Below are 27442 nucleotides of genomic sequence, written 5' to 3' on the forward strand. Positions count from 1 at the left end.
ATTTGTCGCAATTAAAGAAATTATTATATTCAATATTGAAAATATTATAGTAATAATATCACGGACTATGTAAAGTATTCATACCTTTTTATGATTCCGAGGAAACATTCATTTCGCTGAAACATTCAAAAGTTGAATGGGGAAACTCAAAAAGATAAATATTTCAAATTTATCGAAACTTCAGTTGACATTTTTCTTCGAATGCGAGACAATTTACAATTTATATCATACACTGTTTAAATAAAAACTTTCATGTCTAGCAATATTTCGAAATAACAATGTTAGTATTTCTGGATTTTCAACTTTTTTATGTTTTCCTGTTATACGAAGGCGGATAAGTAAATAAAGAATGGTGGATGGAAACTTGCAGTGTAAATCTAGCTGAACTGCTATTTATTCTGGTGGAAATATCTGTATAAGGGGGAAAGTTAAATAGGAGGTTTAAAAACCCGGTGGAAAGATAAAATAAAAATTAGTAAGGAATACAAATATACATCGAACTGTTCGCACTGGACGAAGCAGTGGATAATGCGCACAACTTACAGATAATAAAGGCAAGTCGTGTTTTAAACGAAAATGTATTCAGAATGTTTACCGTTAAAAGTGGAAATTAAGTTCCTAATTCTAGCTTACAGAATAAAACTTCAAGTAATATACGTCTTTATGTAAGATACTTGAACATAGTGTAAACCAAATTTGTGCCCCTTATTCATTGTTTTATTTCACTTGTTTAATAAAATACTTTGGAATGAAAGATTGAAAAAGAAATGAATTACATTACTAATATTCTTCAATAAGTTGATTGTCGTGGTGGCTATTGGTAACTGGAGCTTCTGAATTCATTGAGAATATTTACCAGAAAATCAATGCCGAGTAAAAATATTTAATAACACGAATAACTAGATAATAGTGTATCTTAAGAACAGTAATACCAAATTATTAATAATTATTTCTAGTGCCATTTATGTTTTCTATGAAGGAATAAGTACAGTAGAACAATGATTATCAGAATCATGTAATTGGGAGAATAATCCGACCAGACAAAGGATTTTCCGGATAATTAGTTTAAAAAGGACCAAATTTGTGAATATGTTATAAATCAATCAGAAATTAATCTTTCGTATGCATTCGATATTTTATTTACCTTTCAATTTCTCCACTAGATACTCTTTTTCTTTTAGCACTCGTGATATATCTACATGAAATCTAATCATTCGTATTAAAAACAGAAATATAGGATATTAAAATGGGACACTTAAAGCAGGAAGAATACGTGTATTAGATTATAAACATTGATAAATAGAAAGTTTGATTTGTATAGCCGATCATTCGCTTAATCGAAAGTCAGATAATAATTGGTGTTTGAATAACTAACATTTTACATTATAATGTTATGTAAAATACGTAAAATGTTAACCCTTTATACTCGAGATGCGCCTTCCATCGCCATCTGATTTGACGGAGCAATATTATAAAATTTTTATTTCAACGGTCACGCGTAATGAGGATGATTATATGGAACATCGAAATAAAATATTCCAGTCCCTTAATTTATATAAGAGATAATTCTTCGTGTTAGTTGCAAAAAAATATCGTTACTATTTTCTGAGGTAATAATGAATATTTGTAGCGAAAAATTTTGTCGAGTGCAAAGGATTGATAGCAGTCAATCTGTCAAATATTTCCGATACCATTAACACTAAAACGACGAGATGGGTCAAATTGTCCCATTTTAGAATTTTTAGTTTGCAACTATTTAAGTTATGACAAGTCTTTTGCGAAAAATTGTAAAATTAGTTTGTGTATTTCTACAGATACAGCAATACGGGATCGATGAAATCTCGAGAAATATATTATTCTAATATCTATAAAAACTTAGAAATAAGTCACTTTCCAACTGCTCGGTAGTTTTAGTGTTAAAAATGAGAAACATTGTACTCCCTTTCATCAGGGACACACCGTATATTGGGTTCTGTGCAAGCATCAACTTAATTAATTACATGTACAATATATGCATTCTTATTAGAGTTTATTCTTCAACATAGGTATACCTACAGTGCGTTACCGACGTGAACCCAGCCGGCCTGTGGCTCTAAAGTGTAGAGGGGCAAAGGGACTCGTCCGCACACTCCAACTCAGCTCGCGGCTCGGCCAGTAACAAAGACGCGCTGAAACTAATCCCGCCATTACTATCGAGCCGAGCGCCGCAAGTAGATGTCATCCCTTGTCCCTCTTCACCTTTAAGCCACTGGCCAGTTGGTTCACTCCAGTAGCGGCACTGTACAATTTACGACGAATTAAATTTAGTTATAAAGTTTTAATTTATAACGATCATATAAATTCTCGTTTAAATTTCTGAATTCAAAGTTCAGAATGTGACTCGGTTACTTTGTTATAATTAGCAAAATTATTAAATTTAATATTGAAAGTATTACAGTAATAGTATTAAGGACTATATATAACTATTCACATTTTTGTATAATTCTGGAAAAATGTCAGTTAACATTCTTCTTTGAACACGAAACAATTTAAAGTTTATATCATATACTATTTGAATAAAAAACTTTCATAACTCGTAATATTTTGAAATAACATCATCGATATTTTTGGATTTTCAACTGTTTTATGTTTTTCTGTTATATGAAGGCGGGTAGATAAATAACGAATGGTGGATGGAAACTTGTTAAAAAGATTGTTAAGTGCAAAGGATTAATTACAGTCAACTTGTCAAACAGTTCCGATATCGTTAAAAACGAAGAAACTGGTGTTTACTTCCTTTTATCTGGAACTCACTGTATATTGAGTTATGTACAAATATCCGGCAGTAATACCTGAGTGTACACAGCCAGTTGTTTACTAAGAAAATCTAAAAGATTAAAGACTTTGGAAAGGTGAATACTATCCACGTGGGAATTTAGGTTGTTGCAAAAAAGAGAATTAGGCCCGGGGCATCTGACCTTCCATTTCACATTTGAATAGGCCACTGCCAACGGCAACAGAAGATTGAATCTTTTCGCCGCTACGTACAATGTGCCTTCTATTCAAATGCATTGGCTTATGTGTGTGTACAAAATGGATGGAACAGTTCGTTAGAGAATTGAAATGCCCGCGAAACCCATGTTAAAACGGCTAGTCCTTTTCCTGCGGTAAGTTAACTACGTAGTTTTCGAATCGCGCAACTTTTGTGTTGGAACAAGTTGGGAAACTCCGAATTAACAACCGGTGCTCTCGAACACATTTAATTGGATCATTTCAATATTTTCTTTCGCGTTGGGATCATTGTTATTAAAATCACTAATGAGTGGACTGTGAGAGTCAACGAAAGCGGAATGGTGAGATAATGAGACGGGTAAATGAATTATTTAAATGAAACAATGAAATTGGAAGAAACTGTGGTTGTAAAGCTGAACTGTTGAAATAATTTTAACAATATTGTATACGTCACACACATTTGCATATAATTTATATTGAATGATAATAACGATCAAATTTTTTAAACCGTGAAATACATTTACTATTTATTTTTCGTGTGCATAGATATTACTTAATTGAAGTTGTGCAGTAAAATGAACATTTCTTCCTTTGAGGATTTTTTTTCGAAAAAGTTGACTTTACATATTTACTGGGAACGTTTGCATCAAACCGAGTCTTAATAAACTGTTTTTGATGTCACTGGAAACATTATAAACCATTTTAAAGTACTGAAAATCTACAATTTTTTAACGTGAGTGGAATAGTAATTCGTAATTAAAACATTAAGTGGAAAACTAAAGAATTCGCTTTGAATTTCGTTCTTTTAAAATATTTCCATATTTACCTACCAGTTTTATAAAATTTAAAAAATACTATCAATTTCTTTACTCTTTACAGTATCAATGTAATAATTTACTTTTTTAACTTATAATTTTAAAAACTCTGCAGGTTTTAGAATCATCTATCAAAATCTCATTTTTCATTTTTAAGTAAATCACTTATAATCGTTTTTTCATGAAAATAATTCAAGATTTCAACGGGTGAAGGTCCACGTTATAAATATAAAATTTCAAGTAAATTGAGATTAAAGTTATTTTGTAACATACCAACAGGTCATTTTATACCAAATCGATCATTTTTTTGTTTTTGACGTCAGAAGGTATCATAAAAATGAATGAGGGGTGATATTATGAATTCAAAGGTTTTATAAAAAGCCACCTTATACTATCTCCACTTATTACAATTACTCAGTTTTCAAAAAAAATATATTACATAACAATTGTCACAAGTTTTTCGATATGTAAATTGCCGGTTCTTTGGATAATTCCACATGAATGTTTTAAATAATTTAAAATATTTTAATAGCGTGTAATAGCAAAATATGTAAAAGTACACTCATTTATTGCAATAAACGGTTGAATACAATTTTTCAATTATACAGTGTCTTTACTTATGTAATTTGGTTTTTAATTTCGATTAAATCCAGTGATACTATCCGTGATAGTTGATGTGACTACTAACAACATTCTGTCCGGAAATCAACCGGCTGGACCTGCCTTAATATCATAATATGACGGCGCATAATTAACGAAATTAATATTGGCTCAGCTAAGGCCAGCCATTCAGATACTGTGGTTTACCACAATAGAATACAATCCAACGGTCAACGAACTGTCAGTTAGTCCTACAAGTTTACAGGTTTATTATTAAATACTTCACATTGTTTTATTAATTACGTGCAATTGAAATTTCTTAATATAATATTTTCTTTTTTTATGTGTATTATATAATATTATATATAATATTTTTATATATAATTATATATAATGAATTATTGACACTTATAAATTTTAAAAATTGTTTCAATTTAAACTCATTACACTTCCCGAATGTTCATTCACTGATTTCTAGGTTATTGCATTCTTCGAATACGTATTTTTTCGTAGTATTTATTTTATTGCAATTTAATTTTTTACTTTTTAATGTCCAATCACATTCGCGGTGAATGTTTCATATTGGATATAATAAATACGAATACTTATTCAATTTTAGTCATTTGACGAAAACCTGAAATTTTACATTTACATACGTTTAACCTTTTCAATTTTCATATTTTTATTAGATAATATTTTTTCCATGACTGTTAAATTCTAAATATGTAATTTATAAAGAGATCGTTTAAAATTAGTGTGTTGTCTAATCTAAATGTCATAGTTTATCTAATATGTGTTTTTCTGAAAAATAGCTAGTTCTTTTATAAATTAACTAAATTTAATAAATTTTTCGATATGTTATTATATTTCGTTTAATTTTTTATAATGTACAATAATTATAAACTTCAGAGAATGTCATATTGTTTTCTATTAATAATAATTAACTTCTGTATTTTTTATTTAAATTTTACAAGCATATTTTTGTATTTTTTCCTATATTTACGCTAAGTGTGGTGAACAAATATTTATGACGCTTACATGTCGCATTTATGTTGCTAACTGGATGTGTAAAGAAGACAACGTATCGTACTATAAGTTTCTTTAAAAACAAAAAATGTAGAATGAAATGAAACTTCATAAACATCATTTATCAATGTCGTTCATGAAAATGTTCGATAAAAAATCTTGAGATGATTAATAGTGCATTCATTTTAAAATTTATTAATGCGCATTGCGTAGCATCTATATATTCCTTAAATGTTAATTCCATCGCAATTATTTTCCAGGACCTATCAATACCAGCTGAGAATCATAAATTTCACTTAATTGCGGTTTCTGTAGCGCAAGAGTGGCGAAAAGATTAATCTTCCTACTAACGAGCTGTACATCATTTTACAGATAAATGTTATGATTAGTATTGTTTTCCTACAAAACTCTATCGTAATTACTTTTTCACATGTAACCACTTTCAAACTAATAAGCTGTCTCTGTCCTTTCCATACACATAACAGAAATGTTATTTGTTTTTTTCAGACAACAGGAAGAAACGAAACAAAGAAACTAACTTTATAGAATCACTGCTTATTCTTCTAGGCTTATTGATACTAATAAATACAGCTAAGTTCAAGATTCTAATAAGATATGTGGTGACCTCGTGACAGATATAGATGTAACATCAAAGTTGATATAAAGACGAACTTAAATGATCTCGACCAGACCGATAACATGCTAAAGTTTCTTAAATGTACTGAATTCATTACAACAAATAGTCATTTATTTTCAAAATGATATAATACTTAATTATATAACAACTATGTTGCAATGTAATCCGTTTTGTTAGTGTACTGTATTGTTCATTACTCGAATATTTACGTAATTACTGAAGATTCGAAAAAATGTTTCAGATGAAAGTTGTTCGTCATGACAAGGCGCATTTAGTATTCTGTTTCGATTGCTTTTTACATTTATCATTTGAAAAGATTTCAAGGTCAATATAATTTTGAAAAGTGGAACCACTTATTTTTATTGTTGTCAGTTTACTGTAGTTTTCAAGAGCAATTCAACATAATGAATACAAAACAGTGTACAACACTTGCTTGTAATTAATAAGGAATCGATTATTTTCATAAATATAATATTCGAGTGTACACGAATGAAACGGATATACTGAACATGTATCTAGCTATTGATGGTCACTAATGACTTCATTGTCAACGTGATCAGCTTAAAGTACACTCAGACAAATAAATAAATATATAAATAAATACATACATAAATAAAAAAATAATTTAAATATTCAATTTAAGTGAGACAAAGTGAGTTTCAATAAAACATTCGCCATGGATCAAAAGATACCTATCCAGTTGGAACCGGCTAAAACTGTGCATTGTGGACTATGCTCCAACATGTGCACTCAATGCCAATGTTCGCTATACATATTTGGTCCAGTGCGTCTCTGCCGCAGAAAATAATCGGTCGATACCATACACACGCACTGCAACAGCATTTACAGCTAAAAATGTTATCTTCTATATCGTACAGTATATTTTTATACTTATTGTTAACGCAGTAATAAGTTCTATCAACAACACGCTCGTAGTAGTTCAGTGCTTGTTTCACAACGTTGTGAGTTCTTAAGCACAGGTCATCTGGTTTCCTTAAATCGGCTCATTGAATAGAGACATTATACAAGTTCGTCGATGGTTATACCGCTAAGTCATAATACAAAGTAGATTGTATTTAGGAGGAATTGAATTTCTTTTATCGTATTACACGTATTTTTCGTTACATTGTTGCCGAAGATTTTGGCATTTAATCAGTAGAAGGAGAAATTAGGATCTACGAAAAAAATATTCATAAAAAATTCAAACCACAAAAATTAACTAACTATGAAAACACACACACCTATATTTAAAAGAATGATAAAAAGTAAGCACTCAAAGGACTTAATAAAGGAAAAGCTACAAGAATAATAAACAGCGCAGTGTAACCTCGTTAGAGGTGGCACTCTTAGATGTATATAAATGTTATAAAAATTTGCCAATGTCCAGATGGATAAAATACAAAGAAAAATTAGAAATAAAAAAATTTATTGCTGAAAAGGTATGCCATATCTAATGTGTAAAATTCATAGTAATTTTTTCAAATTCTCTTATTTAAACGAGTTAATTTAAAGAAATGAACATTGTTGACGGGTTATGAATTAACTTGTGTTTGCTTAAATTGCTAAGTTGTATTTGCACGAATATTATTTTGTATCTCAAAACAATATTGATTTTCATAAGAGTGTTCTAGATCGAATTTATTAATTTAAAGTTAAATCATTTTAACACCTTGTCCCCTCAATCCACATTAATCAAATTTGTTCATATAATCAAAGCAAAAAGAGGAAAGAGAAACTGAAAAATTAAGATTTTTCACAGAGAAATAAATGAAAATAAAAATAATCAAATAATTGCTTGAAATGTTTACTAGATGATAATTTTTTCGAATTAATTCTGTACCTAATATTTAATGTGCTTATTGAAAATAAGGGGAATGTTCTATGTTACGAGCGAATTTAGATACGACTGCACAAAATTAAATTTAATATCCCATCAGCGTCGCCACGTTAAAATGTAGTCCAATTCCCCGAAGGAAATTGTAAGAATGAGAAGTACGCCATTACGAGATCGCCACGGACCGTTTCACGTTTCTTCGGATTCCGTGGGATTACATTTACAATATTAACCCCACCGCGGGCTTGGAACTCATGGCAAATACAGTCAGTTCCTGGTGAATCGCAAATAACTTTGCGTTAGGACGCTAGAAAATGAAAACGTAAATAATGCAAATTAAAAATTGCACCAATAATGTAGTGCTGTAATGAATGCGGATTTTATTTATACGATGATAATGAGTTTGTTCAACGAACTTCGAAATTTCTGAATAAACGTGGGCTCTACCTTGAAGTCAGTAATATTAAATAAAATATTCCGTTTTGTAAGTAAATCCTATGAAACTGCATTTGATTAAATTCTAGATTAAAGCATAAAACTTTTTGTTAATTTTATGGGTCGAATGTTAGTTCATTTTCTGGACACTTTTCTGTGAAGAAATAATTTCTAAGTATGATGTAGAGTAATCATTTGAGTGGTTTGTTACTATCTATGGTAATTGATCATTCATTTTAATTTAATTTTGTCCCAAAATGAAACAAAAATGTTCGATAGTCTAAGGGTCAATTAAAGGTGTTCATGTTAATTGTTGGAAAACCACCTTCGAAAGTATCTCATAATATGATTACTTTAAATGTCATATTAGTTTATTTACAATCTATTTGATTATGATCACTTAAGGATTCCGTGTAGCAGAAAATGCGAGGAAAGTTCAACTGTAATAATTTCTTTTGATAACGCAAAGATAAAATAATTAGCAAAGAAGTATTTTCTTTAACTTCTTAACTGTTATGCCCATGACACATACGGGTGAATTTACAAAGAACAATATTAAATGATATTAATTTATTTAAATTTAGAAATACAGTTTACTTTTTCTATATAAACGAAAATCTTTTGTTACTATGAATTGAATGGTAACAATTTTGCATTCATAACGAAATGTAAACAAGATTAACTTAATTTGAAGATCATGAATAACATTGTTCATCATGAAAATTCGGAAAGTGATTAACGTAGTACTTAAATCAATGAAGTCTTCTTGAAATCTATCAAATACATTTCTCATTCTCAATTATAAGTCCCTTTTCAAATCTAAAATAAAGGCGATAATCGACGAAACAAATACCTGTAACATATTTCAGTAAAAACAACTTTCCAACAAAGTTTCATAAAAACTCCCGTATAAGTAATTATGAGATAAACATTTGTAAATACACAAATGCACAAAATAAATATCCAAAACATTCAATTTCTTAATCCATCATTGATTACAACAAGAAACATCCTTTTTTATTTGTTATTTAAGGTCACACGCACCTATTAAGGAACATTCTTATTAGATATTATTATTCATTGCTTCTTTTTTCTATCTCTGTATTACATTTCCCTACAGAAAGCTCGGCTATCAGCGATCACGTATGTATTTTCATTCCAACGAGTTTCGCACCGTTGATACGAGTGACGCTTCACGCGAATTCAGCTGAAAATTTTGGTTCCTGTTCCATGGCGTACGCGGAGGCCAGCTGGAAACTGTTAGAAATTTTGAAATTGAAGTCTCATCCAGAAATGGCGCGCTAAAGTTCCTCATGGCTTTGCAACGTTGTTAACTGTTTGACTCGCCGCTTCATTCACGACACGTTTACGTATATACCAGTGACGTCATGCTAAGGGCCTATGCACACGAGCGACGCGATTCCGCTGTGATTTCTCAGTGGTGACGTTGGCGATTTTACACACATGTACCACGTACATAGAGCAAATTTCATCTTACACAACATACACAATTAAAAAAGGAAGAAATATATGTATTTGTCATCCTCATCTCTTGTATTGGAATTGGCGATCTCAAGGTACCAGAGATGGACCTACGAAGCCCTGGTATGGACGAGATTAATATAATTACTACGGTGTCCGAGTACCCAACGGCTTCGGCCGTGTAAGACAGTTTGGAGAGCCAGTAGACTCTACCAAGTAGAGCTTTGGAAAGTGAGCGGAACGCTACCAACAGCGATTAGCTCCATCGACCGCCAAGCTCAGAGTACACAGCAGCAAGGAGACTCTCCCACTCACGATGCTCGGACCGCCTCGATTTTTGGTGCATGGTGATTATTGACGTGCGGCAATAACAAAGAACGGAAGCGATACCGAATACGACGGAGTGAGGCAGAACTACAGAAATGTATTCTTTATAGTTCGTTCCGTTCGCTTCCGTTCCTTGTTATTGCCGCGCGCCAATAATCACCATGCGCCGAAAACAGAGGCGGCCCGAGCATCGCGAGTGGAAGAGTCCCCTTGCCCCTGTGCACTTGTAGCTTCATGGCCAATGGAGTTACAGTGCGTTACTGACATTGATACCAGCTGGTCTGTGGCTTAAAAGTGAAGGGGGACAAGGGAAGATGTCCACTCGTGGCACTTGGCCTAATAGTGATGGCGAAATTATTTTCGGCACGTCTTTGTTACTAGCTGAGCCGCGAGCTGAGGTGGAGTGTGCGGACGAGTCCCTTTGCCCTTCTTCACTTTTGAGCCACAGGCCGGCTGGGTTCACGTCAGTGACGACACTGTAACGTGAGGAGCGTATAGTACCACCATGGAACACGTTACTTCCGGGAATCAACACCAGTAAGGTTTCAGCCTCGCCTGGTTGGGCCACATCCCAATCTCACGCCTATGGGGATCCTCTAAGATGCTCTGGAGATCCCACGTTTGCCCAGCCGATCTTTTGTTCAGAAGTGAAGAGGAGCAAGGAGACTCTTCCACTCACTACGCTCGGGTCTCGGCGTGCGCTAATAATGGTGCGTCCAAAAGCCGAGCGTTGTGGATGGAAGAATCCCCTTGTTTATCTTCACTTTTAAACCAAGGATGGCTTGACTAACGTGGGATCTCCACAGTAGGCCTAACGGCAGGCATTTGGAGGAAAACTAAGGCTCCCTCTATCATCCTTGTCACGATTCGTTACGATCGCGCAGTGATCGTTGTGATGTTGGTTCTGCGGTTTGGAAAATGACGTAAGATTAGAGGTGTCTAACTTACTCTCCTCACGCTAGTAACTTGGAAACAGTGTTCCCCACTACCTTTATTCCACGAGCTGCCCGAGACTGTGTTTGTGAGCGGTTCTATGTAGTGTTCGATACAAACAGGTAAAAGTAAATGTGTGTAAGATCATTGCCACGTTGTTTTCTCAATCGCGCGGGATCGGGTTGCTCGTGTGCATAGACCCTAAATCTCAGTCCTACGCGGATCGAACGTAGCTTGGCGAGCACACCGGGAATTCTCTTGGTCCAGAAGACTTTTCACGTTCACGAGTGGAACGCCGATTAACTCGAGACGCAACAAGAACAGCATTCCCGATGAACAGCTCGAGGGACACGAATGGACGTAAAGAACAGACAATAATATAGCGTCTGCGTCGTTTATCCTTTGTTCTTTCAACAATTCTTGGAAATGAACTAGGCTGATTAATCGTAGATAGCTGTATAAGTTGATTTTTCGAACAGAAAAAATTGATGTGAAATTATGCATTGTTTTAAATGGAACGTTGTATTATTGAAGCGCCGCTTCGAGATACTGCTTTTCGATACGAGACAATGGAAATAGAAATGAGACTCTAAGGTGGTCGCCAATGTGTGAATTTATGAGAAGGATACTGTACTGTTTGATATCTCTCGGTATAGACCATTCAGGTGTGATGTATTGTAAGGATTACAGTAAACTACGGGTGTTTGTGCATTTATAGGGCATTCGATACTGTGGGGAGCTTGGTAAAAATTGTGTAATCGTAAAGTTTTATGAAGTTTTTACGTGGTTTTAAGTATATCGAAAGTCTTTAGGAAAATAGAATTTAAATTTATTCTAGAAAGTGCTTAATATCTTGGTATTGCATGAAGATTTATAGTTTACTTATAACAAATTGTTAGATTAAAGATATTTGATAGGACTTAAGATTATTCGTTGATAATTTTAGTATTATTTCTAATATTCATAATTTATGTGCGAAAATTAAATAAAAATTTGTATATTACAATACTTTTTGTCTTCAGTAGTTCATTAGCTTAGTGAATTATCTATTATCTAGTATCTATTATAAATTAACTATATTTAGTAGGTTCACTAGAATACTTTATCTATTATATTTGTTTCTTTGTTTTTTATTTCACTAAGCAATAACAATTTATTATATCAAAATTTTTTAAATTTTTAATACTTTTAGCAATCATGAAATTTTCTTATTTAAAATTATTTTTATTGTACAGTGAATGCCACAACAGTACCTTTCTCATTTTCTCATGTAATCCTTTATTATAAAAACAACCTGATACGATAATATTATAGAAATATAAGTACAGGCTCAAATGTAATTTTGTTCAGTTTATGATTAAAAATCGGGAACGTATAGAAATCGTGACACATTGTTGAGCATAAAATACCATGCTCCCTTCGAAAATTGTTCTAGTTTCCTACAGGCCAGCCGTGGTATAAGAGTGTTTCTAATAAAGATACACTTTCAAAAGCAGTGAATTTAGAACACATTCGTGTTATATGGCGATACAAACTTTTCTTTAATGCGTCCATGCAATCAACTGCGTTCATTGAATCACCTTTAAAGCAAAACAATTGCCAGCTTAAAGGGTTGTTAAAGTTGCAAAACACTGACCAGTCACCCGCCGATCGAAAGGAATCAAGTGCACAAGAAATAATTGAATTTGGCTTTCACTTACCCTGGAACTCTTTTCTAGCCGCGCTGACGGAAGTAACAATGTTGGCCACGTGCCCGAGTACGGTGGCGAACAGTAGCAGACCAAACAGCAACTGAGCTATTACGAATAAGTATTCTCCTTTGCTTCTCGGTCTGAAAATTAAACAAAAACAAAAAACGAATCGAAACGTTAGTACATTTTATTTAACAAACTAAAATTGTTTGATTTTTTCTAATCTCCTGTAGTGAATTCACTACACGTTTATTTAATTATTCGGTTAATTAAGAATGGGGGGGGGGGGCAGAGTTTTTATTCCTGTGTGGAGAAGATTTTAGAGGAACATATTTCTTTGGAAAGGTACGGTCAAACGTGATATCGTTTTATAAATTAATTAACTAATATGGTGTAGTGTGAGGAAGTTTAGACTCATGAGAAAAAAACTAAAAAATTATAAAATACGAAAGAATTAAGATATGATTTATAAATATGGGATTATCGGTGAATGTAACTCTTTTTTGTCACTAAAAGGTTTTTAAAATTAAATCGTCTCAAGTGACAAGTTTTAATTTTATCTGAACTGTACCGATTTTTTCTAATTAATGTTTTATACATACGAAAAGGAACAAATGAATTTCGTTGTAAATTGTGGAATATTGGAAAATTTTGATAAATAATGGATTACTAAATAATTAAGTGGTTTAAATTATATTTTATATTCCACGGTTACAAAACATGGAAACAACATGAAAACTCTAAGACTTGGTTTCGTTACCTGAAACAGAAATATCATTGAAAAAATTCTTTTCTGCATAGATATAACAGTGAATGAATAAAACATGGCATTCAAAGGTCTCATTCGTATTCTTTTACTTAAAAAGTTCAAGCTCCATCGAAAAAAACAAACTGTAAAAATATACGACCTTGCAAAACTTTGGAATCACTTATGTGATGGAAACACAACATAGATTTTTAAATAGAAAATATGTTCTACATATGAATATTTGACTTTTACATTTTAAATTAATTCTTGACTATAAGAAAATAACAATATAATTCTTAATCCATATTCATTTGAAATTATTATTCTGGCGTACTTTATCTCCTTATCGTTGAAACAATTCCACTTCTTCTTATACAGATTTTTTTATAGAAATTATTAAACACAATTGCATTAAAAATTCGACATCTTTGAAGATTTAATCCACAAGACCTAGTGACTGTTTAAAAGAAATGGTTTTATTAACAGATGTGAAAAGAATATGGGTTATAAAAGGAGTATTTTATATTATAAAAGAATATTTAAAAATGTCTTACATTTTTTAGATATAATTTAGGAACAGAAAAATGTAGTGTTATTAAGTAAATTAGAAGAAATTATTAATTAAGAAGTATTTTTCGTTACTTTCAAAATACAGTATAGTATCATACTTATTGAATATAGTATTGAATATGGTATATACAGCACTTTTATATTGCTTCAAAGCAATTTCAATAGATAAGATGATTAATGTCGAATAATAATCTTTAATACCATAAATAACTAGATAGTAGTGCAACTTAAGAATTGTGATTCCAAATAATTAGTAATTGTTTTTATTTATCGTTACTACGAAAGAATAAGTAACATATAAAATATGAATGAAATGAAAAATTAATGAAATTAAGAGCCGTGGCAAACTTAGGAATTATGATATCAAATAATTAGTAAATGAATTAAATTAATGAAATGAAAAAAGCAACTAAAAATGAATGAAATTAGAAGTATAAACAGACTCACCGTGGCAGATCGCCGATGGTCGTTAGGGCCAACGTACACCAATAGTAGCTCTGCAAATATTGTTTCACAACGTCCGCTGTTTCAGAGTCGCTGAACACCCAGTTCTTACTGCCGAAGCCGTTGTTCTTATAAATAATGTGATAGAGGCACCCGTTCCAGTGAAAGATCACCAGTAAATAATGTATCAAGGAGGTGGAGCGGAATAAATTCGGATAGTTCGTGTGTCGCTCAGTTCTATCCATGAACGCCCAGAACCTGCGTGACAATGGACAAAGAAAATTGGATGAATTCCGGTGCGATGGTCATAACGTGGCGATAAATTTCGAAATTCCTATTAAAATATTGCGCGGGGAATTTCTTCTAGCCGGGCCACAATGGAATTTTCGCTTAACTATGAGGACGAATAGTTGCTAAAGAATTCCTCTCAACTGACCACGTTTTGTGTACTTTCGAGTTTCCATCGTACGTCTATCGGTTTATATTTCAGCTACATACATGGCCCGGGAAACCAGGGTCACGGTCGAAAATTGACTTCGCATTTTTAACCGGGTATCTCATAAAGTTAACCCATTCGAGGCAGATTACATACTGGATGTGTAATGCATTAGAGGCAGGCGAGTTACACATCGAGTGTGAGATGATCATGAATTTCTATTATCAGTTACTAGCGAGAAACTAGCTTATTTTATTGGCTATTGGTAAAAATTAAAGGTATGCAAACATGACAACTTGTATTGGTTACAACAATAAATGTGTCCGCACTTTGTGCATACCTATTTCTAAAGCAACGAATCGAATAACTAATTACAATATAAAAGTAAACAAATTAGATGATAGATTTTTCGCAGTGGATATTGAAATAAGGAAAGAAAATTGCAGACTTATTAGTTGGGTAATATAGGAATTGATGAAGTTAAATATTGGTGAAGTTAAATGAACGAAATAGAACACAAAGAGAATTTTTAATCAAGTTTTAAAATTGATCATTTGACCGGTTGTGGTAGGTTCAGTGCTCAGCTAAGATCTTAGAAAAAGTCATTCACAATCAAGATCGTTAGAATGACCAAAAATTAACAGTAATGGTGAACGCAACGATTGAATATGTCGTTTTTAGACATGAAATGTAGTAGAGATGAAATAAAATGGATATTGGTGTTTTCGAATATGGAACGGAAATATCGAATCGCGGTACGTGATATCCGTTAACAGTAAACCGAAACCTTAATAATAAACCAAAAACATGAAAAAAGAATGTCTCTATGAAGTTTTAACTAAAAAGGTAGTAGTTTCGATTGAAAAAACAGATTGTTTGTAAGCTTTGACCAAAACACAATTTCAACAATTTCGTTTAAAACACAGATTGACTGTGCTGTATCCAGTACAAAAACACGGTCTAATAGTTCTTTTTACATAGATATATTCCGCTTTTAGAGGAAAGGAATCACATTGGTAATCAGTGGATTTGTGTACACTGACAGAGAATAACGTAAAAGCTTTGGTAACATTTTTTTCATTCATATACAAATCCGTGAGCAAACCCAAATATTCTTTGGTCATAACGTTGAGTTATGATTATTAATTAAAGATAATTAGCAAAATACACAGACAGAAATAAAGGAAACAAAAAATGAATTATGATTTACTTATTCTGTCTGCTTAAAAAGATATTGCCTTATACGTAGACTGTGGATGTTTGTTCAAGAAGGTATTTTATAAAACAAATGTTTAATAAATACTTTTTTAATCTTTTCAAGAACGAAACCATAGAAAATTAACAAATTTTTAACGTATAAAATTACTGAAAAGATTTAGCGAATTCTATATAAGATCTCATTTTATTATACTTGTATCTTACGCACTTGTATCCCTCCACATAAATTACAAGTGTATAAATCCACAATCTAATTGTAATATATTATAAAAGTTTTGATATTAAATACAAGTACATACTACTTACCGATATATCTTCACAAGTCTAAAACTTCGCAGTATACTATTGAATCCTATAGATAAGTATAAAAAGTCGAGTGGCAGCAGGCACAGGATGTCCATGTAAAATGTTGTGCTGTTGGTGTAATGATTCCGCAGCTTAGTTGCGTCGGTCTGCAACACACCATCTTCCAAATATCCAGTTCGAATGTGAAATACTATATCCAACACGTATAAAAAATCCGAGAAGTAATCCAAGCAGAACCACACCCACCGCGTTTCGCCTAAACAACAAATAAATCATTTTGTTTTAAACGAAAGAAATGTATTTTCAGTGTTGAATGTAATTATACACTAAATTATTGATTTACAATGTTACGAGATACAATAAAATGAAATACATTTTTCCTTATTTTTCCTTATCATTATCTTGCAATGTAAAAAATGTAAAAAACGAGCCAACGAAACAATTTTTTATTCTAGCATATTTCTCTTTCGAAATGATTTAAATCACGATAAAAAAACTTGTTTGCAACATAAAAAACAAAGGAGATATTTAGGTGGCCTTCTTTAGCCGAGAAACTCTGTATATTCTCTAAACTTATAAAATTTAAGATATTGAAATTATAAAGTAAATAAATGATTTAAATATTGGAAATATAAGAATGTACTTAATTGTTTAAAAACACAGGACTTTTCATCATTTAAAGCTATTCAGGTAATGTACCTATTATTAAGAATGTAGATCTTCCTTTTTTTAATTAAGTCAGTTTACAAACGACTTTATTTGAAATTATAAATTATGCGAATGTTTGTCAGAAAATTTGATTACGGCTGATGTTCCCTTTATTGACCTATTTGTATCTTATACCGACCATCTTATCTGTCCCCATTACCGCACAGTACATTCAGCTATTACACTGATGACGAGATATTGATTCTGTACTTCATTAAACTCTCTCTGTTCTTACGTTAATGAAGAATCTCGAACTAACTTTTATGTTAACTACACTCATTAATAAATGTTTGGGTAACAAAATTATACATGAAATAATCGAAAAACGTTTTTAATTTCTGTAGATTTTATACAGATGTTTAAAAAACAATAAGTATGTAAAACAAATAGATTCTTCGGAAAAAGTAGTAGAAATAACGAATCATTGCAGTTTATCAATACCTGCAGTTATAACATTACAATTAATATTTCACATATAGTAAATAAGAAAGCATACCATGCTATACTGTGTTACAGATCCTAATCAACAAAAATAGAAAAATCATTTATTCGATAGCTACAGTTTTTTAAATAGTAAAAAGAAATAAAAGAAGTATAATATGTTTGTACGCTTACCGATAATTCTAACAAATAAGTTTCTCGTAATTATGAAAGTAATCAGTCAGAACAAAGCGAACATATAACTGCTATAATATGAGTAAACGCTGCATATGAAAATTTAGTCACAGCAAAATCTCGAGAGATCGATGGAAGGCAAGGAATTTTCTGCTTTTGCCAAACTGGATGGAATTCTTTCTTCGATTCGTCGGAGAATTTTGGGATAGGGATGTGAAGTAATTCACCAAGCTGGCAAATCCGAGCTGGAAAGGAGTTCTTTCACAGGAGTTGCCAGATAGGCAGTGGGAAGTCTGCTTCCTATCGGAGGTGATCGTCGATTCAGTGTGGTGACCCCGTCAAGAACGAATACCGAGTTATCTGACCGGTAAAGTTGCTTCAAAATTTCTGCTATACGGTATGCGGCACTGCTTTTCAACAATTTTAATCTATCAACCCGAAATCAAGCGTTTATTTCAATTTTTGACCGAGTACCTTGCGTTTTACCAGTATGTACATCATTAAAAATATATACATTTGATACTTTATTTACCAGTAATTATTTAGTGATGTTTTAAAGATCAATGCACAGCTGAGGACTGTTTAAGCATGTTTTCGATGATAATAAAAAGTGTAATTATAAATCAGTAAAGTTTCTCGTTTAACGTAATACAATGATGTTTTCTAAGATAATTATGTAAAAGAAAATGATAAACCTTGCTTTTGATAAAGTATGTGATAAATATATTTTTAATTAAATTTCATGTGAATGAATAGTCAGAAAATATGAAGTTAATGGAATATTGTCAAAAAGAGTTCGATGATCAATATTTGTATATACGTATAACAAGCACTGAAAAATAGGCAGACACGATATTGGTTGCATTTAAAAACACAGTACGCATTCAATGAACTTTTAAACAGAAATAATTGAAACTAAATTCCCTTGTGAAAATATATTTTGAACTTTTAATTGATTTTTTAAAGTAAAAACATCCCCTATAAGGCTGCAAATCGGATTATGGGATACACAATATTCTATCATTGATAGAATAAACAGACTTTTTGTTTCACCGCTCAACTGTTTTAAATTCTATTAAAACAATGATTTGTATAATATACAGTATAAAACATTTTTTAATAATACATTCAAAGGTATCACAATCATAAAAACAGTCTACATTGGTTTTATAAATAGTCGTATAACGTAAGAGAGTGTGAAAACAGAGCTAGAAAAGTGTCTACGCAATTGCATTAGCAAGACACCAGCCTTGTACAGGACAAGAAAGTACGTTAACGAATTAGGAGTGTGGAATTTGAAATTGCTAGAGAAAGAGTGGCGACGCGTAGTCGTTAGCGGGTTAGGGGGCACTGATCTACCTCACGCCGCGCGCGTTTCGAATAAACACAGAAGGAGGGAAAAAATAACGATGGTTTGTTACGTTGTTTGGAATGAACAAGGAAAAAGGAAGAAAGGGAGCAACGACAGGTACTTGAGACTGTTGATCAAAGTGACAGTTACCGGTATGCAAACATGCAGCTAAGTGTGCATTGTGTAAGTGTGAGTTTGAAATCGGGGCTAGACGATTATTGCATGAGAATGGAAAAGACTGGTAACGAACATAGGTAAAAAAACTGAGGTAATTTCAGCTTGCAGAAATAATGGATAAATGAAAAAATAATCGATGTATTTTGAAATGCTGTTTCTTGTACAGTATGTGGGATGGGAAGTGATAAGTTAGATGAGACGCGAGCATGTGTGGAACGAAGAATGTGTGAGTTGATGCATGTGCTGAGCGAGATATGGCGCGTTGACCCAATAGAATAAACAAACACATGGCGAGAGATGCATTACTACGAAACAAAAAAGGCGACAACCAAAAGAGCCTAAGAGGGGAGTCAGCGTTCAGAGGCCGAGAACAGAGCACATCTTGTCATCCCTTTTATACCTTATGTTACTAGAATATATTGTATTTTCGTTGAGAGACTTTCTCTTCATAACCGAATTTTTGTCATTATTATCACCGGTACTCCTATTTCTCGTTAGTCAGATATCCTTTCGGAAGACTGACTAGAGAGAGGGGATCCCACAAGTACATTTATCAATGCTAATATCGTTAAAAATGGTTTTACAATTTGGTAGTTATAATTGTTATAATAGGAGAAATGTCAATTTGTTATGACAAAGATAATAATAAAATTACTGTTGTAATAGGAGCAGTGTAACTAAATTTGTCATAACAAAGATAATAGTTAAATTATTATTATACATATTTTTTTTTGGTATACGTAGGATTGTTATACTAGAACATTTTTTTTATACGAAGAATGTAGAAGTAATACTTAATTGCGTTTTCTATGGCCATTTTACTGTGATTTTCAATATATTTCAGAATTATATAAAGAGTTGTATTATATTCAATTCGCCTAGTTAGCTTTGGGTTTAGTAGTACCAGAGGCCTCTTATAATATAAAGTGATGTCCAAACTGAGCTCCAGAGCTTAAGCTCCTTCCTCCATTTATTCCCAAAGCCACTGAGCACTGAACGCAGATTACCATTGCGCATTAAACGATGACCACTGAATCTAAACCTTCCTTTGTAAAGCGAGACGTCGTCCTCTGTCGAACGAAATTTCCGGAAGAAGCGAGTATTTAAATTGCTAACTAAATAACGCTAAATTTATTTAAATTTAGCTTAATGTAGCTCTTAGAAATTGGATACTATACGAGTACGATTAAGATATGTAATTATTAAAATTATCAAGGGTACACTTGCTATAATTTATACTGATATTCATTACATTAGGCAAGTGAAACAATTCATTTTCAAAATGAATCTAGATATTAAACATATTTGCAATATAATACCATTAATTTTATATTTTGTTAATATTCCAGCAAATAAAGGAACGATACCTTATTTGAAAAATTATTAGTTTAAATCAATTTCGTCACTTCATATAAGACTTAAAATAAATCAGAAATTATTGTTTTAAAATATACATATACAGCTACAATATACTACTTCCTGCTGTTAATTTCAACTCGTACATTTTCTAATAATTTCAATTTGATTTTATGATTCGTGCACTACAAATCTATTTTTTATAATACGATTATTAAAATATTAATATGTGTCTAATTACGGTAAATAATAGTAACCGTGTATAACTAATACATGTTACACATTAACAATTTAAAACATACGTATTAAATGGCATAAAAATAGATTAAAAGATTAACAGCAAACATCAAATAAAGTTGCATACAAATAGACTAACCGTTTATCTCTTGGAAGGCGAACCTATAGATGATTACCCAGAAATTGTACAGAAAGGCAAGGGATACCACCATTGACCAGTAATAACACAGACGTCCCGCAGGATCAAAGATGAAGGACCAATTAGGAGCACCAGTACGAAATCCCTTAGTTCCCGATTGCCCGGGGTACCCTCTGCTACCACGTTGCTGTTGCTGTTGCTGTACTGTATACCTGCTGCAGACATAGAATTAATTACAGTATACAATTAAATATATTTTCACATTGCTCGTTATAAATGTGTCTCATTTATAATAAAAGGAAAAATAATATAAGAATGATGGGTACCATAATGTCTAATTGCCTATATATTGTAAAAGTATTACGAATAAATGAATTTAATCATATAATTAATAAATTACTGTTAAATAATCGAGGAATAATTGTGTACGTTGCCATACTGACATGTTTCTTATTTAACTAACATACGAGAGTTTTAGTATTTGCAGTAGCACTAAGAACAAAAGTTGTTACTGTTGGTTTAAGACATTTAGAATCCTTAGGTACAAAGGGATTTCAAAGTTTCTACGAGTTGAAGTAGAATACAAATTTAGAAAGGATGTATTCCAGACTACATTGGATGGAGTATCAGTATTCTACTGTTATGGTATCTTTTACTGATCATTGGATTCAAATCTTTGTTTATGTATCCACTAAATTTAAAAATCCAATATATCGTTGCCGTAAAGTATACTCGCAATAAAATTCCCAACATAATAGTATTTCCAATTCAATCTGTTCTTTACAGTTTCAGTACTATTTGAGAAAATCTTGGAATACTTTGCTACATAAACAACCTTTTTATATAACTATTTTGGTGTAAATCAACGAACTATCCGACTACGGTTTGTTTCAACTCGGAGGAACATGTATCCGTGAGGTATTAGAGTTGGATATTATTTCAATCGTTTAGAATGAATACCCGAAGATAATTGATCGAACAAATACTTGACATTTAAATTCTTCAGTTATATAATAATTACTCATATAATAAGAATAATGAATAATAACTGTAAATTCAAAGACTATAGATATTGTGAAAATTGGCAACATTTATTTACGAAATAAGTAAATACAAATATAGGGAATACTGTTTGAAAAAGAATGTGAATTTTGTAATACAAAATTCTGTAGCTTGAATTCGTAGACACCAATACCTAATGTAAGCAGGCAAGCACGAATTTGTCGGTTACGTCAGAGAGACGGACTGGAGGCACCGGATACACTGGAGGCACTGGTGTTAAGGGGTTAATTAATTTTTCACGCGCCTTTCACCCTGGAGAGGAGGTTCCTTTATCACAAACACGGTGAAAACTGGGAAGCCTGCATCCTCTTTCAAATTCCGACTAACTACATTTGGGAAATTAGCAAAATTATTTACCATGTTCATGGTAAGCTTATCTTACAGTATTATGTAGCACCAACATTCTCGTGAAAACAATCGTGTTGCACGATAATGGAATTTATAAAACACAATCTTTTCTTTTATACTTCTTCCTCTAACATCGCTTAGAACAAAGCTACAATGATTAAAATTATTTTGTATTCAAATTGTATTTATATATGTAAATTTTGAATAAATTTAAATATATAATTTTATTATATTCCGGTAGAAAATTTACATGCAATTTCTACATTTGCAATTTACAACATAATATATAATGGGTTTAAATTCACTTAAGGTTTATTTTTATTTTTCTTTCCTATCTTACATATTCCTTAAGCACTGCTTATTATTGAAATTCTATTAAACTCTATTATAAATCGTTACATCACCTTTTTATATTTTTATTCAAATTTTCTGCACCACGGAGATATTTTGAAAAAATTATGACAGTTCAATGGTCAATATATGTATTTTTATATATTTTATAATTTATAAAACGCTTTCATTATCTTTTAAAATATATTAAATCGCTTCTTCTTATTTTGATGAAAGTTATATGAAGAGAACGTTACAATATTTTACTAGAAGTATAGTAAAAATAATTTAAAATTGTAGAATGTTAATTGCTGCACATCGTTCTGTTGAATTTGATATTTGTATTTCATTGCGTCATCTTACAGAAATTTCTTAAACAAATTTGATGCAGTTAATTTACATATATTCAGTGTAATTGTAAATATGTATATATCTCATTAAATTGATTTTAATGTAATTATCCTATGAACTGAACAGAACATGAGAATCAATAAAGATACTCAGTAAATTATAATATTCTACCTTTCATCGATTTCACTGTCACTTGTCAATTAATTTGAGATTATAACAGAAATTAAATAACTTGATACTGTAGATAGTATTTATAAACATTAATACAAATATATATAAGTAACAATGGCATTCATTTTTTCCTGAGGTTTTATTTCCTTTTTAATTCTATCATAAATTTAATAGTCGAATTCGTTAATTATATAATCGCATCTTGATAAGTCGAATTTCAAGGGAAGGAGAAAAAACTTGATTTATAGAGATTTTCACTAACCGAGTTTTTCAATTACATACAGTTTAACGAAATAAAATTCGACTTAGATAGGTTTAGTAAGATGATTGTAACAATGCAAGATAAATGTGTAAAGTATATACCGGTGGGCATGACAGTGACAGGAAGATGTTAACCTGTTAACTGTGGAATTTAGATTCAAGAATCTTTCGTCTTGCGCGCAATAAAATCAAAAGTAAATTGTGTATTCGTTTAACGTAGGATAAATGTACCTATGGTATATTTTAATGAAGAACTTAAGTAAAACAAAGAAGAATTACATGTTTATCGGAAAAAATAAAGAATTAATATCATTTCAAGCTTTAAGATGACGTGTATACATATTCGTTAAACGCAGTTAACTGGTTAAAAGAGAACTTCAATTTACATATAGAGCTCTGGACTGTTCTGAATTCAAGTCGTGGAAATAAAATAATAATTTAGAGGTTTTATATTTCGAATTATAAAGGCTTTTATAGGTAAACAGAATAGAATGAAAAAATTTTTCGAGTTGTAGAGTTCCGTGTGATCGAGGGTCATTACATAAGTGCCCTTAAATTTTTCTCAACATTAAAACGTATTTACGTGTTATCTGAAAACTCTAAATGGTGCTAACTTTTTCAACGATAAATTATTTATTTTTTTTTACAACCATGTAATTCTTCTTCGATTCGCTTTAGTTTTTCGCTGGAATATATTATAAGTGTATTTGGTTTACATTTGACGAGTATACACTTCATTATTTGATTTTATTGCGCATACAGTAAGATATGTTTCAAACTAAATTCCACGCTTAACGGGTTAAACAGAAATTATACTAGTTGTATTAGATGCTCAGTTAAAATCCTAAAATCTGCAAGGCGAGAACAAAAAATATGAACACGAAGCAGCACCCTGTAGTGCGCCAGAACTGTCATAAACTGCTACCTGTAGGTAGAACGCAGGTTATAGTCGCACTCGATTGTTGGAATTTACCATCTGCAATTCTAGGAATTTGCGACTCGTTGTCCTCTGAAACGTAACTCCGTAACAACCAAGCGAATGCCCAGCTAAAAGTTCCTCCACCAATCACGTTACGCCCCTGCGCAGACACCTCCCGTGACCAACCACATTTCAGCTTGCTGTAAGTAATTTCTCTCGATAGATTCTAACTCGATGTTATAAATACTTGAAATTTCTGCGGAAAGTAATTAATTGTATGAGACAAAAGGATAGTCGCATATTTGATGGTATCTTATCAATATCGAGTATACCATTTTTGGTGCTGTAATTGTCAAATTGTACAATATAAAATTGTCATTTTTGTAGATACATTATCAAAGTAATTATTTTTGCTTACATTATTTAAGAACAATTTTATTGCGTATGATAAAAGCGATAGGATTTTGTATTTTTATTCGATTAATTTTTCTGCGACAATTATATCTGCAGTTAGACATAGTGCGAAATTATCAATCCGTGTTAATTGATTGATGAAGCTTAGTTTTTGAACTTTTGCCTTTATTTTACTGATTAAATCTTCTGATAATGTAATATTATTGTAAGTGCTTTTTTAATACTAATGGTTTTCAGTAAAGTCCCAAAGTTTAATTAACACTGAGTCATTTTTCACTAAAAAAAGAATTTTTGTTCTTAAAATCTTGCAAAAAGCGAGAGAGATTTCTTTATCGTTACATGTACCTCATAAAACAGTATAACGAAGGAAACTTTCTGAGCAGTTCTTCTGTACAACCATAAATAACAGGGACATTTAGGAGTTTTCATTTACATGGCCTACCCTGTATACTAAAAATGAAGTTCGGAAAGTGTTCGTAGATTTCTAAGTTAGTAGTACCGTTCTTTCAAATAGTATACGACGATAATAAAAAGTAATACGATTTGTGACTATGTAATCTAATACCTGAGATGAACTATTTTTTTATGTGTATTATTATGATTGGAAGTATAGTCCTATTTACAAATATTGAGAGAAGTTGAAGTTTTATAAATAAAAGAAGATGTCTAATGGATGTTGCATAATATTTATTTGTTTTCTAACTTTTATCGAAAAAAACATATAAATGCGATTGACAAAGGATTTCTGTTAAATCTTAAAGGATTTCTAAGATTCAAAATATAATTATAAAAAGGGAAAATTAATTATAAAATCTTTACTATAACTTAAAGAACCTATTAATTTTGTTCATTCGTATATTCAGTATATACTCTATCGTTGACGAGTAATTTGTATAAGTCAAGTACTTTTAAAAGTTAAATTACAATGGCATAATATACATTAAAATACACACAATGGTTAGAAATTTTTATAAGCAAAATTATAAAATTATAAAGCTCCAAGTTTTATGAGCATAAATCTAAAAAATATAGTAATTTTAATTTATTATGAGTACCTTACCATAATACTTATGCTTATAATTTTTCATACATTTATGGTGTTCGCAAATTTATAAAATTTGTAAATGAAAACAAAATTCTTTTACATTAAAAAATCCTAATGATATTTCTACTTTTTTATCATAAAGAATCTTATAGTTGACAAGATAAAATTATTCCACATTCTGGTTTCTTTAAATGAATTTTTCAACATGTGATTTGACATAAAAAGTCATCGATCCAATAATTTTTAATTGTTCAGCTGAATCGGTATTATTATTGGTGATCACTGAACCGTAACGTGAGTGAGGGATATTATAGAATGAGAATCTTCCTAGCATCAGTGCGTCTTCGATTCCTGACGAAGCCAACTACAATGACGGCGAAATGTCGGGATAGAATTCCTACAGGACATGCATACACTTGAAAGCCTCTATTCAGTAAATATTCCAGCCATGAAAGCTTCAAATCTACATATACTTATGTACTTAGTTATATTCACATCATCATATATGCAGAATAAATGAAATATAACTGCACGTATTAAAGCATTAAGACGCTAACGCAGATTTGCCGTGTACGCAATTGTTGTTAAGCGGGTCATCAAATTAATAACACTTATTATTTGTATTTTCTAATTTATTATTACGTATTTTCATATGAAACCCATCGCGGAAAGAAAATGTTTGTACATCACTATTACATAAAATGGTAAAGTCAAGTAAGAAGTGAGCGTCGATTTTAAGGCGGCAATTACAATAGCAATTAATTTAATTTTTGAAATCTATTTCATAGATTCTGCCACAATAGATTAAATGTCTGTTCAGTCGTGTAAATTGCATATTATTCAACATTTCCTAGTTAGGTTTTATTTTATTCTTTATATTATATAATTAAATTTTACTTCTTGTGATAGAATATGTTTATATCTAAATATTAAGTTTACCCGAAAGTTCTATCTGTCAATGTCATCTCAAGTTTCCATAAATTACCATCAATTACCACAAGAGGTCACCAGTAACGATGGAAATTATATTATTAAGTAAATATTGAATTGACACAAGTTTCGACGTTTTTTTATAAGAAATAAGAAGGAGAGCTCTTAAATGTTCGCTGCACAAATTAAAACTAAGAAAAAACGAAGAAAGAAGTGTCCTTTATGCACGTTATAATGGTTTGAAGATAGAAGTAATTTGTTTCGAAGAAAAAAATTTGTTAACCACGTAGAAAAGTCGCAAACTTTTTGTATCGACACAATATCAATTAATGCGTTGAAAATATAGTATTCTTTTTTTAATTAAAAAACGGATAGAACTTACCAGTGGACCAAATACTTTTTATTTTCACACTGAATGCATGATCTGAGTGTCAGACAAAAAAGAATTAAACAAATGTATGCATTCTCGATTAATGTAATTATTGGTGCATCTATGCGTTTCTTGTTTTACGTTAGAGACACTAGGATGTATATA

At 31.4% G+C, this 27442-nt stretch overlaps 1 protein-coding gene across 10 annotated transcripts in view; it reads right to left on the reverse strand.

The window, feature by feature from the left end:
* The window catches only part of LOC116426438 (cyclic nucleotide-gated channel alpha-3), a 295515-nt gene that overhangs the window by 98711 nt on the left and 169362 nt on the right, over positions 1–27442 (reverse strand). For 9 of the 10 annotated variants that reach the window (XM_076369712.1, XM_076369708.1, XM_076369706.1 and 6 more), the window contains 4 exons: positions 21077–21291; positions 16494–16749; positions 14537–14791; positions 12781–12911 (listed from right to left, as the gene is read on the reverse strand). In XM_076369712.1, coding sequence (XP_076225827.1) covers positions 12781–12911; positions 14537–14791; positions 16494–16749; positions 21077–21291 — 857 coding nt within the window. The remainder of the gene's footprint in view (positions 1–12780; positions 12912–14536; positions 14792–16493; positions 16750–21076; positions 21292–27442) is intronic. The other variant, XM_076369709.1, reaches the window with a different exon arrangement.

The sequence above is a fragment of the Nomia melanderi genome, chromosome 8, assembly GCF_051020985.1.
Source record: "Nomia melanderi isolate GNS246 chromosome 8, iyNomMela1, whole genome shotgun sequence".
Classification (NCBI taxonomy): Eukaryota; Metazoa; Arthropoda; class Insecta; order Hymenoptera; family Halictidae; genus Nomia; species Nomia melanderi.